Consider the following 15,707-nt stretch of genomic DNA (forward strand, 5'->3'; position numbering starts at 1 on the left):
TATACAGGGTTACGTAGGTAGAGGTACCTATTATCTCACCTGCCGAAGGTGGGCCCGATGAAGGTGGGGTGACGGAACATGGCAGCTGCACCCAGGAATGTTCCAAGGCCCAGCGGTGTCCCTTGGTGCTGGGCCGAGTGGTTGCTATGGTGAGGAGCTAGACCAGGAAATGCGGCGGTCCAGGCAGACTCCAGGGCAGGGTGGTGGTGTGTGGAGAAGGGACCCCCATCCAGGTAGTGGCTGAGGGGGTGCGTGGCAGAAAGGTGGCCGGGGAAAGGGATGCCAGAGGGGTGTGTCTGGACACCTGCCTTCTCACGCTTACGCCACTTAGCACGACGATTCTGAAACCACACCTGTGGAAAGAGAGTGGGAGTGAGTTCACAGGTTAGCTAGAACATATAGGCTCCATGTAATTATGTAGGTTTAGTTTCTGTAGATTAAGTGAAGAGCATAGAATACTCTGTAAAACTTTTCCCTGTTAATGTACAGCATTATACCGGCACCAGAGTTGCCAGCTTGATGCTGTAACATACACTCACTGTCACGGCTGTTGAAAGAAGAGGACCAAGACGCAGTGTGGTGAGCGTACATTTTCTTTATTTATTATGACGCCGACAAAAACAATAAACACTACAAGACAAACCGTGAAGCTGAAGGCTATGTGCCATAAACAACGTCAACTTCACACCAAGACAGGTGGGAAAAGGGCTACCTAAGTATGGTTCTCAATCAGAGACAACGATAGACAGCTGTCCCTGATTGAGAACCCTACCCGGCCAAAACATAGAAATACAAATAATAGAACATAGAATACCCACGCCAACTCACACCCTGACCAAACCAACATAGAGACATAAAAAGGATCTCTAAGGTCAGGGCGTGACACTCACCGTGCAGATTATTGGATATTTGTGTTTGTATTTATTAGGTACACCACCCTGTTCACTAGAATGGGTCGCTCCGACAGACAGTTAGTCACTTGGCTGTGTCTTGTTATTTTAAGCAGACAGACAGGTATCGAGGCATTCAGTTACTGTTTCATTGAACATTAGAATGGGCAAAACGAGTGACCTAAGCGACTTTGGGCGTGTTATGATCGTCGTTGCCAGGCGCGCTGGATCCAGTATCTCAGAAACGTACAGCTTCCTGGGCTTTCACGCACCACAGTGTCTAGGGTTTACTGAGAATGGTGCGACAAACAAAAAACATCCAGTCAGCGGCAGGCCTGTGGGCGAGAACAGCACGTTGATGAGAGAGGTCGAAGTAAAACAGCAAGAATGGTGCAAGCTAACAGGCGGGCTTCAAACAGACAAATTACGGCACAGTACAACAGTGGTGAGCAGAACGGCATCACGGAATACACAGCTTGTCAATCCTAGTCATGGATGCAGTAGACGCCCACACCGGGTTCCACTTCTATCAGCTAAAAACAAGAAGAAGCGGCTCCAGTGGGCACACGATCACCAACACTGGACAATTGAGGAGTGGAAAAACATTGCCTGGATCAGGACAGCGAGTTCAGTTTACTTGAGTGACCTGGTCAGTCCCCAGACCTCAACCCAAGACATTTACGAGCAATTTAGAGCAGACCAAAATGGCTAGCTTCTAAAACATGCAGGTTAGCTAGGTTAGCTTCTAAAACATGCAGGTTAGCTTCTAAAACATGCAGGTTAGCTTCTAAAACATGCAGGTTAGCTTCTAAAACATGCAGGTTAGCTAGGTTAGCTTCTAAAACATGCAGGTTAGCTAGGTTAGCTTCTAAAACATGCAGGTTAGCTTCTAAAACATGCAGGTTAGCTTCTAAAACATGCAGGTTAGCTAGGTTAGCTTCTAAAACATGCAGGTTAGCTTCTAAAACATGCAGGTTAGCTTCTAAAACATGCAGGTTAGCTAGGTTAGCTTCTAAAACATGCAGGTTAGCTTCTAAAACATGCAGGTTAGCTTCTAAAACATGCAGGTTAGCTAGGTTAGCTTCTAAAACATGCAGGTTAGCTTCTAAAACATGCAGGTTAGCTTCTAAAACATGCAGGTTAGCTAGGTTAGCTTCTAAAACATGCAGGTTAGCTTCTAAAACATGCAGGTTAGCTTCTAAAACATGCAGGTTAGCTTCTAAAACATGCAGGTTAGCTTCTAAAACATGCAGGTTAGCTTCTAAAACATGCAGGTTAGCTTCTAAAACATGCAGGTTAGCTAGGTTAGCTTCTAAAACATGCAGGTTAGCTTCTAAAACATGCAGGTTAGCTTCTAAAACATGCAGGTTAGCTTCTAAAACATGCAGGTTAGCTTCTAAAACATGCAGGTTAGCTAGGTTAGCTTCTAAAACATGCAGGTTAGCTTCTAAAACATGCAGGTTAGCTTCTAAAACATGCAGGTTAGCTTCTAAAACATGCAGGTTAGCTAGGTTAGCTTCTAAAACATGCAGGTTAGCTTCTAAAACATGCAGGTTAGCTTCTAAAACATGCAGGTTAGCTTCTAAAACATGCAGGTTAGCTTCTAAAACATGCAGGTTAGCTAGGTTAGCTTCTAAAACATGCAGTAATTCAATGTTGGCAAGCAATAAAGATACTTATAAACAAGTCAAGGTATACCTACCCAGCAGCTGCTGAAAATATTTTTCCACTTCACAGCCGCTTCAAGAAGATACACTATATATACAAAAGTATGTGGACCCCCCTTCAAATTAGGGGATTTGACTGTTTCAGCCACACGCGTTGTCGACAGGTGTATAAAATCAAGGACACAGCCACGCAATCTCCATAGACATACATTGGCAGTAGAATGGCCCGGACTGAATATCTCAGTGACTTTAACGTGGCACCGTCATAGGATGGCACTGTAACGGCGGTCCTCCTCCTCTTCTACCGAAAAGGAGGAGTAGTGATCGAACCAAGGCGCAGTGGAGTTTGAACACATCATTTATTAAAGAAAACACGAACTTGACTAAACTAACAAAACAACAAACGGTGTAGACAGACCTAGACGACGAACTTACATAAAACAAGAAGAACGCACGAATAGGAAACATAGGCTATACAAACCAAATAAACCGTAAACAGTCCCGTATGGTGCAAACAATTACACAGACACGGAAGACAATCACCCACAACGAACACTGTGACAACGCCTACCTAAATATGACTCTTAATTAGAGGAACGCCAAACACCTGCCTCTAATTAAGAGCCATACCAGGCAACCCAAAACCAATACAGAAACAGAAAACATAGAATGCCCACCCAACCTCACGTCCTGACCAACTAACACACATAACAAACTAACATAAATAGGTCAGGAACGTGACATAACCCCCCCCCATAAGGTGCGAACTCCGGGCGCACCAGCACAAAGTCTAGGGGAGGGTCTGGGTGGGCATCTAACCACGGTGGTGGCTCAGGCTCCGGGCGAGGTCCCCACCCCACCATAGTCAATCCCAACCTCCATCTACCGCTAAAAATGTCCACCCATATCCCACAAAATCCTCTTTGTAACATCCATGACAGGGACAGCACCGGGACAGAGGAATAAATCAAGACAGAGGGATAGATAAGAATAAAGAGGTAGATCAAGATAGAGAGGGAGATCATAATAGAGGGGCAACTCCGGACTGAAAGGCAGCTCCGGACAGAGAGACAGCTCTGGACTGAGGGGCAGTTCTGGGTATATAGCCATTTCTGGCTGAAGGGCAGCTCCTGGCTGACTGACGAATCTGGACGCTCATGGCAGGCTGACGGCTCTCGACGCTCATGGCAGGCTGACGGCTCTCGACGCTCATGGCAGGCTGACGGCCCTCGACGCTCATGGCAGGCTGACGGCTCTCGACGCTCATGGCAGGCTGACGGCTCTCGACGCTCATGGCAGGCTGGCGGCTCTCGACGCTCATGGCAGGCTGGCGGCTCTCGACGCTCATGGCAGGCTGGCGGCTCTGGCAGATCCTGTCTGGTTGGCGGCTCTGGCAGATCCTGTCTGGTTGGCGGCTCTGGCAGATCCTGTCTGGTTGGCGGTTCTGGCAGATCCTGTCTAGTTGGCGGCTCTGGCAGATCCTGTCTAGTTGGCGGCTCTGGCAGATCCTGTCTAGTTGGCGGCTCTGGCAGATCCTGTCTAGTTGGCGGCTCTGGCAGATCCTGTCTAGTTGGCGGCTCTGGCAGATCCTGTCTGACGGGCGGCTCTGGCAGATCCTGTCTGACGGGCGGCTCTGGCAGATCCTGTCTGACGGGCGGCTCTGGCAGATCCTGTCTGGCGGGCGGCTCTGTAGGCTCATGGCAGACGGGCGGCTCTGCAGGCTCATGGCAGACGGGCGGCTCTGCAGGCTCATGGCAGACGGGCGGCTTTGCAGGCTCATGGCAGACGGGCGGCTTTGCAGGCTCATGGCAGACGGATGGCTCAGACGGCGCTGGGGAGACGGATGGCTCAGATGGCGCTGGGGAGACGGATGGCTCAGATGGCGCTGGGGAGACGGATGGCTCAGATGGCGCTGGTGAGACGGATGGCTCTGGCCGGATAAGGCGCACTGTAGACCTGGTGCGTGGTGCCGGAACTGGAGGCACCGGGCTAAGGACACGCACCTTCATACTAGTGCGGGGAGCAAGGACAGGGCACACTGTACTCTCAAAGCCCACTCTATACCTGGTGCGTGGTACCGGCACTGGTGACACCGGGCTGAGGACAAGCACATCAGGATTAGTAGGGGGAGACGAAACAGTGTGTACAGGGCTCTGGAGACGCACAGGAGGCTTAGTGCGTGGTGCCGGAACTGGAGGCACCGAACTGGATACACGCACTACAGGGAGAGTGCGTGGAGGAGGAACTGGGCTCAAGAGACGCACTGGTAGCCTAGTGCGTAGTGTAGGCACTGTAGGTACTAGGCTAGGGCGGGGAGGTGGAGGCGTACTGGCACTCTTGAGCATTGAGCCTGCCCAACCTTACGTGGTTGAATGCTCCCGGTCGCCCAACCAGTGCGGGGAGGTGGAATAACCCGCACCGGCCTATGTAGGCGAACCGGGGAAACCATGCGTAAGGCAGGTGCCATGTATGCCGGCCCGAGGATACGCACTGGAGACCAGACGCGTTGAGCCGGCCTCATGACACCTGACTCAATACCCAATCTAGCCCTACCAGTGCGGGGAGGTGGAATAACCCGCACTGGGCTATGCACTCGTACAGGAGACACCGTGCGCTCTACTGCGTAACACGGTGCCTGCCCGTACTCCCGCTCTCCACGGTAAGCCTGGGAAGTGGGCGCAGGTCTCCTACCTGCCCTTGGCCCACTACCTCTTAGCCCCCCCCCAAGAAATTTTTGGGTGTTACTCACGGGCTTTTTGGGCTTCCGTGCCAGACGCGTTCCCTCATAACTCCGGTTCCTCTCTCCGGTAGCCTCTGCTCTCCTCAGTGCCTCCAGCTGTTCCCATGGGAGGCGATCCCTACCAGCCAGGATCTCCTCCCATGTGTAGCAACCTTTCCCGTCCAATATATCGTCCCAAGTCCATTCCTCCTTCTTTTCCTGTCCCTTACTCCATTTACTCCGCTGCTTGGCTCTGGATTGGTGGGTGATTCTGTAACGGCGGTCCTCCTCCTCTTCTACCGAAAAGGAGGAGTAGTGATCGAACCAAGGCGCAGTGGAGTTTGAACACATCATTTATTAAAGAAAACACGAACTTGACTAAACTAACAAAACAACAAACGGTGTAGACAGACCTAGACGACGAACTTACATAAAACAAGAAGAACGCACGAATAGGAAACATAGGCTACACAAACCAAATAAACCGTAAACAGTCCCGTATGGTGCAAACAATTACACAGACACGGAAGACAATCACCCACAACGAACACTGTGACAACGCCTACCTAAATATGACTCTTAATTAGAGGAACGCCAAACACCTGCCTCTAATTAAGAGCCATACCAGGCAACCCAAAACCAACACAGAAACAGAAAACATAGAATGCCCACCCAACCTCACGTCCTGACCAACTAACACACATAACAAACTAACATAAATAGGTCAGGAACGTGACAGGCACCTTTCCAACAAGTCAGTTCGTCAAATGTCTGCCCTGCTAGAGCTTCCCCGGTCAACTGTAAATTCTGTTATTGAGAAATGGAAACATCTAGGAGCAACAACGACTAAGCCGCAAAGTGATAGGCCTCACAAACTCACAGAGCAGGACCGCCGAGTGCTGAAGCGAGTAGCGAGTACAAATCGTTTGTCCTCAGTTACAACACTCACTACTGAGTTTCAAACTGCTTCTGAAAGCGACCCCAGCACAATAACTTTTCGGGACCCTTAGTTCCAGTGAAGGGACATCTCAATGCTACCGCATGCAATGACATTCTAGACGATTCTGTGCTTCCAACTTTTGTGACAACAGTTTGGGGAAGGGCCTTTCCAGTTTGTCGATATTTTTCGAGAACTGTACTGGCATGCACAGAGCCCTGACCTCAACCCCATCGAACACCTTTGGGATGAATTGGAACACGGACTGCGAGCCAGGCCTAATCACCCAGCATCAGTGCACAACCTCACTAATGCTCTTGTGGCTGAATGGAAGAAAGTCCCAGCAGCAATATTCCATGTAGTGGAAAGCCTTCCCAGAAAAGTTGCGGCTGTTATAGCAGCAAAGGCGATATCAACTCCATATTAATGCGCATGATTTCGGGAATGAGATGTTCAACGAGCACCTGTCCTCATACGTTTGACCATGTCGTGTACGTGGTGACATAAAGTCGTTTGGAATCCAGGGTAACCCTCTGACACATTGAGCCAGATCCGGCGCAAGTTCCTGTGTAAACGGAAGATCCCATCTACCAGTTGATGAGGTGACAAACAGGCGGAAAGTCAGCGGTAATTACAAGTGCACTAAAACCCGCGCGCCCTCTCGGTCAGTTCGTTTAAAGTTAACTAATTAAAATCAGTTCCCCCTGCAGTCTAACTGAGAGACTGAGATCGGTGTGGCACACGGTAATTACGAATTGTGTTCACAAAAGGTGGGGAGAATAACGGCTGAACAGAGTCCAATAGCAATTATACTAATGCGCTTTAAATTAAATTCTTCAAAATGTGGAAAAAGTCATTTCCAAAGAATATTTAACTTTCCCACGCCCTCCCCCCTTTCCTAGTTTGAGACAGGAGCTCTACAAATGTCAACAGTAAGAGAAAGTGAACGATATTAGCCCTGCACACACACACACACTCACTCACTCACACAATTCCCGTTGAAAGTGTTTAGCATTACATATAGGCCACACAATCTCACAGAGCAGGACCGCCGAGTGCTGATTACATGGCCCCTCGGGAATGTATGAGTTTTTATCACCTCCCGATGCGCCCGTTAAGTGCCTTGTTCACCTACAGTTCTGCGAGGGGACATCTGTTGTTTTATACCGGCTATAACCCCAGACGGAGCATCGCCGTGTTTGAACTGTCTCTTTGGTTATGAGCCCCGGGCTAAGATATGCACGCCACGCTCCTCATTGATCGATGAGATAGGAGGGGGAGAGAAAAGGGGGAGGAGTAAGGGGGAGCAAACACCTTTAATGGTCTCTCTCATTGGCTCCAAGTGCAAAGCATCGGTTCAATGAGTCTCTATTGCAATCACAAAATGGGAAATCAAATAGCATTATCCCAGCCACCCTTCTGCCCTTCTCTGTCTCTCTCTATCTCCATCTCCCCCTCCCTCACTCCCTCTCCACCTCTTATACCTTTCTCTCGCTCTCTCTCTCTCTCTCTCTCTCTCTCTCTCTCTCTCTCTCTCTCTCTCTCTCTCTCTCTCTCTCTCTCCCTCTCTCTCAATTTCAATTAAATTTGAAGTGCTTTATTGGCAAAGCAAATTAAATAGATAATAAACAAAAGGGAAATAAACAATACAAAATTAACAGTTAACATTACATTCAAAAAAGTTCCAAAAGAATAAAGACATTTCAAATGTCATATTATGTGTATATACAGTGTTATAATGATGTGCAAATAGTCTCTCTCACTCTCTGTCACTCTCCCTCTCCCCTATCTCATTCCGGCAATGGGAATTCAAACACCATTTTCTCCCTGAGAATAGCCCATGTTTGCTCTCACGCTAAGTGCGCTTTTATGAATCGTCCGTATCCGCTTAATTGCCGTTAAAACGTCCCTTGGCGCATGTAATAACTTCCAATAACAGGAAGGAGCTTCGCTACGCAGCGATTGGGGTCATTTAACACATTTTAGGTTAATAAATCACTCAGACTCTCATAAAGACTTTTCTCCGGCTACTGTCTGGTAAGGCAGGTAGCCTAGTGGTTAGAGCGTTGGAGCGTTGGACTTGTTGCAAGAGCTGACAAGGTACAAATCTGTTGTTCTGCCCCTGAACAAGGCAGTTAACCCACTGTTCCTAGGCCATCATTGAAAATAAGAATTTGTTCTTAACTGACTTGCCCAGTTAAATAAAGGTAAAATAAATGTATAAAAAAGTGTGAATTGTAGCCTGGTGTATGCATCATGTCAACAAAAATATATAAATAATAATGTAAGCATATTGGAAACAAAAATAATTATAGACTTTGTAAAAGTATTATTCTATAGTCTATGAAGGTGTGTAAATCTGAATGTGCTTTTAAATTATGCTATAGGCCTACATTGTATAAATATGCATTGGCTGTTTTATTTTAATTATTATAACATAAACTAGAATTGCCTAATAATAAATCGGGTATTATTTCATGACATCTTATTCTAAGTGGGACTGGCCATTATATTCGTTTCTAATTTGGTAACCTATATATTTAAATTACCCATTTGAAATGTGTAAGTGTTAAGGCGTTTTAGTTGAAAGCGACAGACAGCCATAATTGCAGCAATAAAACGTTAAAAGGCCACTTACTTGCACGCGCGCCTCGGTCAGATCCAACCGCATCGCAAGCTCCTCTCTGAAAAGGCAGGAAAATAGGTTACCTTTTGTGACCGAGAACTAGGCTGTTTTTTTTTCTGTCCTAGCCTCACTGGTAACAATACAAGAAAACAGTTATTTTTCAGACATGGAAAACCCACAGCGAAATGAAGGTCCTTTGTGCTATTTTCCCTGCGAAGGTTTGAGAGAAATTGTCGGGTTGATTGTATTGTAATCTGCCTTTTCTTCGCCATAATGGCTCCCGTATACAACGGGTTTTCTGTCGAGTCGGTGGAAATAATGCTCTCCAAACTATTACAAAGACATCGAGTGCTTGGCTGAAAGAAAAGTCTATAGGCTGCACACATTGATTACCACAATTTCGCCTTAAAAATAATGAACGCACGTAGATAGAAAAACATGGATCAACAACAGCCTATGTATTGTTTACTTCATGATGCCAGTGTTAAATAATATGTTTTAAATCGATTACTCCATTGTTTAAAACGGCATATGTTCTATTCACCATCTTAAATGTGTCCTATAGATGATTTACCTTGCTGAAAGCGATTGGCTAACAGAATCCACCTGCTTGTCTGATATATATATATATAGAGAGAGAGAGGTATATATGGATGGGAATTCATTTTGACTGACATACTGAATCTTGTTGTAAATTCACTACTGCATAGTAATATTACATTCTGTAATAGTATACAATTATAATAAGAGAAATGTCAAATCTAAATATTCAAAGCTACATGTTAAACACGTGGGTTAGCTAAATATATTTGTTTTATAGAACAATATTAGGCTTTCATGTTTGGCTGAAAAAATACTTATATTTGAAATTCACCTCTATACATTTAAAGCACCAACTCATTTATGTCCACAAAAAAACACTAATCTAGACCAGCCCTAGCAGTGACTTACAGTTCTTCAGAAAGCTTCATTCACAAAACTCCTTTGCCTTTGCATGAAAGTCAGTAACAGGTGGATTTGTGTAGACTGCCGTCGAATTGTATGTGTTTTGCCTCCAGATGCGTAGCCTGCACCGGCTAATGGAGGGAAACAACGGAGTTGAGGTGCGCATCACCGTTCGTGTGTGTGTGTGTGTGTGTGTGTGTGTGTGTGTGTGTGTGTGTGTGTGTGTGTGTGTGTGTGTGTGTGTGTGTGTGTGTGTGTGTGTGTGTGTGTGTGTGTGTGTGTGTGTGTGTGTGTGTGTGTGTGTGTGTGTGTGTGTGTGTGTGTGTGTGTGTTCGTGTTATTACCCTTGAGCTTGGACAGGCCCAGAAACGTAATTTGCGTTGAATAGAACAGCATTACGCACACGGTAAATCGAGCTGCAATCAGTTTATTTTCATATCGCCGATAACAAAGAGACGAGGTAAATGTGACAAAACGTTTGGTGTTCCCACTTTGGGCTTTATGTAAGGCACGGGTTCGGCTAGACCGTATACCTGTCAATGCGCCAGTGTCAAATTATAGACGGGCTGATTTACATTATCAGTGGATAAACAATTTACTGTTTTCTACAAACAAACAAAAATACAATAATAATAATAACATAAATGGTATGATGATAAAGGGTTTTAATGTTGTTACCCCAGACATATCTAGATTAAAATATGCATCAGAAATTACAACTTCCAGGCTAGGCCTATGCATGAATTGATCTCATGTCCAACCCAATCTCACACTCAATTCGTGCAAATATGTAAAACATGTAATATACACCAGCTTTGTGAAATTCTTTCACCATTTTCGGAGATATATGTTTGCCTCTGGTATTTGTATCTCAGGCCCTGTAAAGATAAAACAATGTTATTTTTACCAACTTTAACTATTCCGTTATTACTATTATTATTATTATTGTTATTGTTATGATTATTACAACAGCCTACTGCTACTTGCTGTTGATCTAGCCTACCAGCGCAGCCTACACGATTCATTTTAAGGTGAAATAGAAACGTCTATCCAAATCGTGTATTTAACGAAATGCTATGAGACTTGGTTGGGCTACATTGTTGTATGTACGTTGAATAAATGACGTCTCATATGAATAATTGATTTTGTGCTGTAGCCTGGGTGACAGTGTGTTACTGTTCTCTTGCCGTACACGTTTGGCTTGACAATGACAACGGAGTAGGCAAAAACACAAAACAGCTATTGAACTGTGACTGTACCTGGTGAAGACGTCGGGGTAGTGTGTCTTCCGGAAAGCCTTCTCCAGCTCCTCCAGCTGATAGCTGGTGAATGTAGTCCTGTATCTCCTTTGCTTGCGTTTTAGCATCCCTTCGTCCGAGTCACTGCCTGCCGACAGACACACGCTGTCTTCGCCGTCCCTCACGTCTCCATCCCCGGCGTGGATTCTCTCCCTCTCCTCGTCCTTCGGGGAGAGAACCATCGCCTCCCCACAGCTCTCCTCTTCTTTCCCCGCGTCCTCGAACTTCATCAGCCCTAGTCTCAGCCCGGGTCCATCCTCCGGCACACCAGCGGGGCTCTGACCTCCCTCTCCCCGGCTTAGGGACGCGTTCTCCCGGTATGACTTGCTCCGGCTGATGCTCACCTGTGGAGCCTGGTTGATTTTGAGACTCTCGCAGGCTTGGTCCACCAGAAGCCTTTCCCTATCCAATTTCTCCTCGAGGTCGTGAACTAAAACCCGTCCGTGGTCCAGGTACTTCCCGCCTGGTCCGTAGAGACGGCGCAGCTTTGGTGGAAGGTGCATGTCTGTGTCTGTTGATAGGTGGTCTTTAGTTGAGCCTACGGGGAGGGTGACAGAAGTATGGATAGGTTGAAGCGACATGTGTCAACAAGCCTGCGCATAGTTCAACGCAAAACTTCGCACAAGGCATCATTGATAATGTTCGAATAGACTTGAACATGTATTATTTCTGTCTACATTTTCATGATAAAGTTAACTTTTGGTCTCTGAAAAAGTGCTTAAAAGTGACATCCTATTTTCAACACAGTCACACAACCTCAGACACTTTCGGTTCTGATGGACCATTATTTGCTAACTTTTACTTCCACTCGGCAGTCAGCTGAATGCTGTTGATGGTTTATTAACATGTTATAGACACACACCGTATTGCCTATATTCAACACCAAAAACGTTTTCCCGGAACATGTAGCAAACCGTTCCCCAGATGGAAAGCCATGCATGTTTTCATGAACGTTTAGCGGTGGTTGTCTTACCTTCGGTCTGCTTGTCGTCCTCCTGTCTCCCGGGTAGAGCTGTCAAACTTTGCGCCCCTATCAGCCTGACTTTACAGGGGCTCGGTCGGCCCAGAATACTGTCGATGCAGTAGGAGGAGAGCAGAGTGGGCGGTTTACTCTTACTGTCTCCCCGGTCGTGGATATCTTCATCGAATTGACTAGTCATTTTTGATCCGTTTAGTGAAACGCTTATTTGGAAGTAGCATAAATGTGTTTCTCACTTACTCAACCTCTCTCGCTCTCTCTCTCGCTTCTCTCTGTCTGTCGCTCCGAGATCGTTCCTCTCTCTCACTCTCTCTCTCTCTCTCTCTCTCCCTACCCAACCTTTAATTAAAGACACCGTTTGCTGGCTCTCAAGCTCCGCTATCTGCTTGCTCACATAGACGTGTGCTATAGCGTCCCTGATTGGTTCATTTGTAGGGGAAAGAGCAGCTTTATATATTTTTGTATATTAAGGTAATTTTGGAGAAACGGGGCGGGGCGGGGGGGGGGGGGGGGGGGGGGGCAAAGCTCGCGATGAAACCCTCCTCCCATGGACTGAACTCATATTTCATTTTCCTTTTGGATTTCAGAAGGATAATAGTCTGGTGTGGCCCATACGGTTTAACTGCAATTAATGATAGGCTGCTAATAATGATCATAATAATTATATTTATAACAATATTAATAACAATAGTCATAATAATCATAATATTAATATTAGTGTAATAATAATATGTATAATAGTACATATCTTCTTTTGAAATATGTATTGTCTTGTTGAGTTAAATAATCACATATCACAATTCAGTCCTTCAGTTAAGTGGAACCCGTTTGGCAATGTCAAATCTAGTCCATAGTTTACTGTAAGCCTTTTTCTATACCTCTGTAAACTTCAGTGAGTCTTTTTCCATTCCTCTGTAAACTTCAGTGAGTCTTTTTCCATACCTCTGTAAACTTCAGTGAGCCTTTTTCCATACCTCTGTAAACTTCAGTGAGTCTTTTTCCATACCTCTGTAAACTTCAGTGAGTCTTTTTCCATACCTCTGTAAACTTCAGTGAGTCTTTTTCCATACCTCTGTAAACTTCAGTGAGTCTTTTTCCATACCTCTGTAAACTTCAGTGAGCCTTTTTCCATACCTCTGTAAACTTCAGTGAGTCTTTTTCCATACCTCTGTAAACTTCAGTGAGTCTTTTTCCATACTTCTGTAAACTTCAGTGAGTCTTTTTCCATACCTCTGTAAACTTCAGTGAGCCTTTTTCCATACCTCTGTAACCTTCAGTGAGCCTTTTTCCATACCTCTGTAAACTTCAGTGAGTCTTTTTCCATACCTCTGTAAACTTCAGTGAGTCTTTTTCCATACCTCTGTAAACTTCAGTGAGTCTTTTTCCATACCTCTGTAAACTTCAGTGAGCCTTTTTCCATACCTCTGTAAACTTCAGTGAGTCTTTTTCCATACCTCTGTAAACTTCAGTGAGTCTTTTTCCATACCTCTGTAAACTTCAGTGAGTCTTTTTCCATACCTCTGTAAACTTCAGTGAGTCTTTTTCCATACCTCTGTAAACTTCAGTGAGTCTTTTTCCATACCTCTGTAAACTTCAGCGAGTCTTTTTCCATACCTCTGTAAACTTCAGTGAGTCTTTTTCCATACCTCTGTAAACTTCAGTGAGTCTTTTTCCATACCTCTGTAAACTTCAGTGAGTCTTTTTCCATACCTCTGTAAACTTCAGTGAGTCTTTTTCCATACCTTCCATAAGTCTTTTTACAGTATGTGCTTTTATAGGACTACACTCTTCCTTTCAACTAATACTTGCCTTAGATTAGCTGTAAATAGGACCAAACGATCCCTGCAATAACTACCAGAATTATCATAACAATTTGATAATTTGATTGCTATTGATTACCCAAAAACGCTCTCAAACACTTCTGTAAGCCTTGTCACCTTCCATCTCTCTCGCGCCACACACACACACACACACGCGCACACACACACACACACACACACACACACACACACACACACACACACACACACACACACACACACACACACACACACACACACACACACACACACACACACACACACACACACACACACACACACACACGCTGCAACAGGCGAACACCGAACACTAATTGCCTGGCCTCTCTCTGGCATTTGCAGAGGCGATCAGATGGTCCGTGCGCCGGATGATTGATTTAAAAAGTGAAGGTGGCGATGATGAGAAGGCGTGAGGGGAGCCGGGACGCCGTGCAGGCTCGCTACAGAGAGGGGCAGATGGCTCGAGAATGTAATTTTAAATGAAAGTCTATTTAACCCGCTGCGAATAGCGTGACCCCATCCTTCGCCTAGCGAGCCCATCACTGTTAAAAATATCATTTTCAGAATTCAATCCCAAAACTTCAACAAGCTGCAATTTACACTTTTTTTCTGATGCTGCTTCTCTCCCTTTGTATAGCTGCCCAGTTACTAAGACTCAGCAGAACATGAAAAATAACAATAAAACATATCTTCAGAAACGTTTTTAAAGTGATAGGTTATAGTTTGAACTCTCGGTCGTGGATTTCCACGAACGGCATTGATTTTTGTGTGAAAATAAAATGAATGTGTTTCTCTGTATAGGGCGCCAGGGTGATCGATCAAGATTGACGTCGAAATTTGACATCTATCCATGTCCTGAGGATGTCTGGAAATGAGCGCTATTACCATCATGTAGGATTCAGTTTTGCCAGAATGGTGTGGACAGGGATGGTAGATGGGCGTAATCAGAAGGTTACGTGTTCAATCCTGGTGGACAATCCTTGTTTTAACCCTGTCCCAAACTTTAACCATTACTTAACCATTCGGAATGAGTGCCCTAACTTAATGTTTTTAACCCTGTCCCAAACTTGAACCCTTACCTTAACCATGCTGAATGAATGTCTGGACTTAAATGTTTTTCACCCTGTCCCAAACCCTCAACCCTTATTTTAACCATTCAGAATGAGTGTCTAAACGTAATGTTTTTAATCCTGTCTCAAACCTTAACCCTTACCTAACCATTCAGAATGAGTGTCTAAACTTAACCCTTAACTTCTAAATGTGATGTTTGGAGAAATGGAACGATACAGAGCAACAGGAGCAACAAAAACACGTTAAAAAGTATATTTCTGCAGTGAAACTGTGAGATCTTGTTGAGGGCGCACGGTAGCCCACGGCTCAGTTCTGTCATAAGACAATATTCACAAGGCTATTTTGAATTCATTAAATTGAATACAATTCATGATGACATTATTTGTAGGCATAATCTTGGGCTATTTCAAAACGATTCAATCATCTTGGTGCAAATTGCAGGCAGCATATTATCATTAATTCATTCCAATCAGGCCTTTGACGCGTGGCCGTAACCAAAGGGCTCTAGCCAAATGCTCCTTACTTACTATTAGGCTACCAACAATTCAACGCGTTTATTGAGTCAGAAACATCAGGGCTCGTTTTCTGCTCTCAGATCAACACAATCATGAGATTTATTAACAATATAAAATGTTCTGTTTTTTCCCCCTGCGCGTCACAAACAGATGCTCGTAATGCAGACGGGTATTTAGCGTCGCTATGTAATTTGGGGGGCAAAATTTGATTCATTTATCCGCGCTCTGTTATTAACCCGT

At 45.2% G+C, this 15,707-nt stretch overlaps 1 protein-coding gene across 2 annotated transcripts in view; it reads right to left on the reverse strand.

Moving 5' to 3' along the window:
• LOC129858999 (aristaless-related homeobox protein-like) overlaps positions 1 to 12,362 on the reverse strand; it is a 43,899-nt gene extending 31,537 nt beyond the window's left edge. For both annotated transcript variants that reach the window (XM_055928288.1, XM_055928289.1), the window contains exons 1-4: positions 12,056 to 12,362; positions 11,044 to 11,620; positions 8,852 to 8,897; positions 40 to 353 (exon numbers count right to left, since the gene is read on the reverse strand). In XM_055928288.1, the coding sequence (XP_055784263.1) occupies positions 40 to 353; positions 8,852 to 8,897; positions 11,044 to 11,620; positions 12,056 to 12,242 (1,124 nt within the window). In that variant the 5' untranslated portion in view covers positions 12,243 to 12,362. The remainder of the gene's footprint in view (positions 1 to 39; positions 354 to 8,851; positions 8,898 to 11,043; positions 11,621 to 12,055) is intronic.
• Between the last annotated feature and the right edge of the window lie 3,345 nt (positions 12,363 to 15,707).

Source organism: Salvelinus fontinalis, chromosome 7 (genome assembly GCF_029448725.1).
Source record: "Salvelinus fontinalis isolate EN_2023a chromosome 7, ASM2944872v1, whole genome shotgun sequence".
NCBI classification, from domain to species: Eukaryota; Metazoa; Chordata; class Actinopteri; order Salmoniformes; family Salmonidae; genus Salvelinus; species Salvelinus fontinalis.